Here is a 3,404-nt window from a genome sequence, read left to right on the forward strand (position 1 = left end):
CGCCTCCTCCGCGCGGTCCTCCCCTTCGTCCTCCTCCTCAGTTTTCCTGGTGCTGCCATCTTCCTCTGCGTTGGGCGAGCGGTCGGCTGTGGAGGGAGGCCACAGCCATGGGGCCCTGCCCGAGTGCACCCCATCTTTCCTCCGACTCCTCCCCTCCTCCCTTTGCCCCGCCCCACCATTTCGCCTCCCCCATCCCTAGTCCCTTTCCTGGATGGCCGCATTTCTCTCTTCCTAATCATCCGCTGGTCTCTCCCCTGTAGCTCACAAGGGCTCCCCATTTACCCCGCTGCCGTAAGCCCTCTTCTTGCCCACCTCTTTCTCCTTTAGTCTCTCCCAAGCCCCTCTCCCCTTGGTCCCTTCCTCCTATTTGTGGCCTCCTTTCTTGTCCCCCATCCCCAGGGAGGCTGCGAGGCTCCAGCTCACCCCATTCTCCCTCCTCCTCCTCCTCCTCTTCCTCCGGCTCTTCTTCTCCCCTTTGCTGCTGCTGCTGCTGCGGCGGCGGCGGCTCCTCCTCCTCCTCCTCCTCCCTGTGGCCCTGGGTGGCCGGGCCAGGCTCTCCCCTGGCCCCCGGGGGCTCGGAGAAGGGCAGCCCCAGGGCCAGCAAGTGTGTGGCCTTGCGGCTCCACTCCTGGGCGATGAGGGCCTTGACAGGCCCACTGAGGCCGGTGGAGCCCGGGTGCCGCTGGCGGATGTGGCGCTTGATGGTGCTCATTTTGAGCGTGGCCAGCGCGCCCCCGCACACCATGCACACCAGGCCGCGGCGCCCCCCGTCGTACTCCATCAGGTACTCCAGCCGCCAGCGCTCCTGGTAATAGCGCCGATGATCGCGGCCGCGGGGCAGCCCCGCGGCGGTCCCAGCCGCTGCTCCGCCCTCTCCGGGGGCCGCTCCCCCTCGAGGGGCTCCTGGAGCCGGCGGGGAGGGATCCAGGGAGGAGGGAGCCGAGGCCGGAGCCGGGGCTTTTCGAGTCAAGTCTTGAGGGCCGAGGTCATCGTCTGTGGGGAGACAGGAGGGGAGAGGGGGCTCGGCTTAGAGCCCTTGGCCCAGCCTAGCCCAGTAAAGGACCCACCCCTCGGAAGCCGCCGCCCAGCTCCTGCCCCCAAAGAGGGCCTGATAAAATGGGGAAGGAAGGTGGGGGCGGCTAGCCCTCACTGCAAAGATGTAACCACTGAGGCCCAGAGAAGTGACTTAGCCAAGGTCACACAGGGTAAGGAGCTTAGAGACGGGGCCTAGCACTCGGGAAGGGTCTAATAAATGCTTGGTGAATTGAAGGCATCACATTCCCTCATTTGACAAAGGCTGGGGATGGACCTCAGACTCAAACCCAGGCGTCCTGCTCAAGCTCCTCTGGGCAACACCTCACCACCTGCCGGGTGTCCTAGGCATGAACCTTGGGCAGAGCAGAGAAGACCCAGGAGTCCTGCCTCCCAGTCCTGTGGAGGGCTTCTCTCGCTTTTTCCTCCCGACTCCCCTCCCGCGCCCCCAAGCAAGATGGCCTGGAGGGCCCCCTCTAGTCAGGCCTCACACCTGGTGGGGGATGGGCTGGCCCCGCAGCCGGGGTACCCCAAGCCTGCAGCAGGGCGCTGCGCTGGGGGCCTGTGAGCCCCAGGGAGCCGGGGTGCGCCTCCAGGACGTGCGCCCGAATGTCATCCAGGTGGAGGCTGGGCAAGGCGCGGCCGCATGCCATGCACACCAGCCGGTTGCCCCGTGGGTCGTAGTCCATGAGGAACTCGGCCCGAAACCAGCTCTGCAGGGACTCCTTCAGCCGCCGCTCCAAGCTCCGGGGAGCCCCCAGACCCCCGCTGCCCCCGGGCCTCCGGGGAGTAGAAGGGCCCCCGCGCCTCCGGCGCCGGCCACCCCCACTGCCCGAGGTGGATCGGCCTGGAACAAGGGGGGGAGAAGGAACTGAGAGGGCAGCCCCATAGCCTTTCCCCCACCCCCACCTCCTCAGAGCCTGGGGCTCAGAATTGGAAGGAAGGCCCAGGCCCCCCAGGCTGGGCAGGGGCTCTGCTCCCCACTTTCTCCCTCCATTCTCTCAGACCTTCACCACTCACTGCCCCCTCCTCCTTCTTCATTGTTCCCATTCCACCTTTCTCTCCCTCGGGCCAGCCTCCTCCTCCCCCTGGCTTCCCCCTCGGGCCCTCCTTCCCCGCTTCCCCGCTTCCCCAGGTTCCTAGACCACCGGCATGGCATCTATCCATCGCCCCTCTCCCAACTCTCCATATTTAGTCACCCCCGCCCCGCCCCCAGTTATTTCCCAACAAGATAGAGAGCATCGGCTGGCTTGAGTTCCCACTATATCCTGTGTGACCTTAGGCAAGTCCTTTGGCCTCTCTGGGCCCCTCGGTAAAAAGAGGGGCTTGAACATGTCCTCCACGTCCTAGCCTCGTGCCCTCAGACGCTAAGGTTCCTTTGACAGACGTCATCCAAAAGCATCTGGGAGGGGTGGGGGCTAGGCTGAGATGTCCCCGCTGGGCTCCCCTCCCTTACCTGGGCCCTTGGGCGGGCAAACTGGGGGGGCTGCGGGGCCTTCCTCCTCCTCTTCCTCCTCCTCCAAGTCCTCCTCCTCCTCTTCCTCGGCCCCCTGGGCCCCCAGCCCCTCGACCTCCCCACAGGCCCCCAGCCCCAGGTGGGCATCCCAGCTGCTGCTGATGACCCCCTTCTCCCGGGGGCTCCAGTGCAGGGAGTAGGGGTGCTTCTGGCGGATGTGCCTTTTGATGGTGCTCAGCTTGAGGGTGGCCAGGGAGCTGCCGCACACCATGCACACCATCCCGTGCCGGGCGGGGTTGAAGTCCATCAGGTATTCCAGCCGCCAGTGGTCATGGTAGTATCGCCGATGGTCTCGCCCCGGGATTCGGCTCTTGCCCGGCCGGGAGGCCCGGGCTTCGCAGTGGTCCGAATACTTCCGGCCAGAGGGAGGGCCCTTGCTCCGGGGGGAAGGGAAGGACCCCAAGGCGCCGCCCTCTGGCTTCAGCTCCAGCCCTAGACGGGGAGGGAGGCACAGTAGAGGGGTTTTACCCAACAGTCCTTCTCCCCGTCTAGAAAGGGATTTCGCGGCTAGAGTGGGGGCGGGGAGGACGCGGAAACGGGGGGAAGGAGAGGGTCACCCTGAGGGCTCCAAAGCCGCCGCCGCCTCGACCTTAGGAGGAGAAGGAAATGGCCCGCCCTCCAACGCCGGACCGGGGGCCGAGGGCCGGGCCGTCCGGGGGCCCAACCTGACAGGGAAAGGTCTACTGGGGCGCCCTCGGGGCTCCGGGCTCTTGTGGTAATCCCGGGCCTCGGCGCTGCGCGCGCGCACAGCAGGACTTCATCCGTGTCCGCCCAGGGCCTGGAGTTCTCCAGCCGCGGTGACTTGCCCAAGGTTACACCGCAGGCGTCAGCTCAGAGCCCAGATTCGGAAGCCTAA

General features: G+C 66.3%; 1 protein-coding gene across 1 annotated transcript; it reads right to left on the minus strand.

Annotated features, from left to right (window-relative positions):
* Positions 1 to 14: 14 nt before the first annotated feature.
* ZFTA (zinc finger translocation associated) lies at positions 15 to 2,980 on the minus strand (the record flags this gene model as incomplete). The annotated part of the gene is made up of 4 exons (XM_044684256.1): positions 15 to 86; positions 550 to 993; positions 1,526 to 1,879; positions 2,489 to 2,980. Coding segments are annotated over 4 exons (1,362 nt in total), but the record flags the coding sequence as incomplete, so codon positions are not given.
* Between the last annotated feature and the right edge of the window lie 424 nt (positions 2,981 to 3,404).

This window comes from Gracilinanus agilis, unplaced genomic scaffold (assembly GCF_016433145.1).
Source record: "Gracilinanus agilis isolate LMUSP501 unplaced genomic scaffold, AgileGrace unplaced_scaffold47067, whole genome shotgun sequence".
Taxonomy (NCBI): Eukaryota; Metazoa; Chordata; class Mammalia; order Didelphimorphia; family Didelphidae; genus Gracilinanus; species Gracilinanus agilis.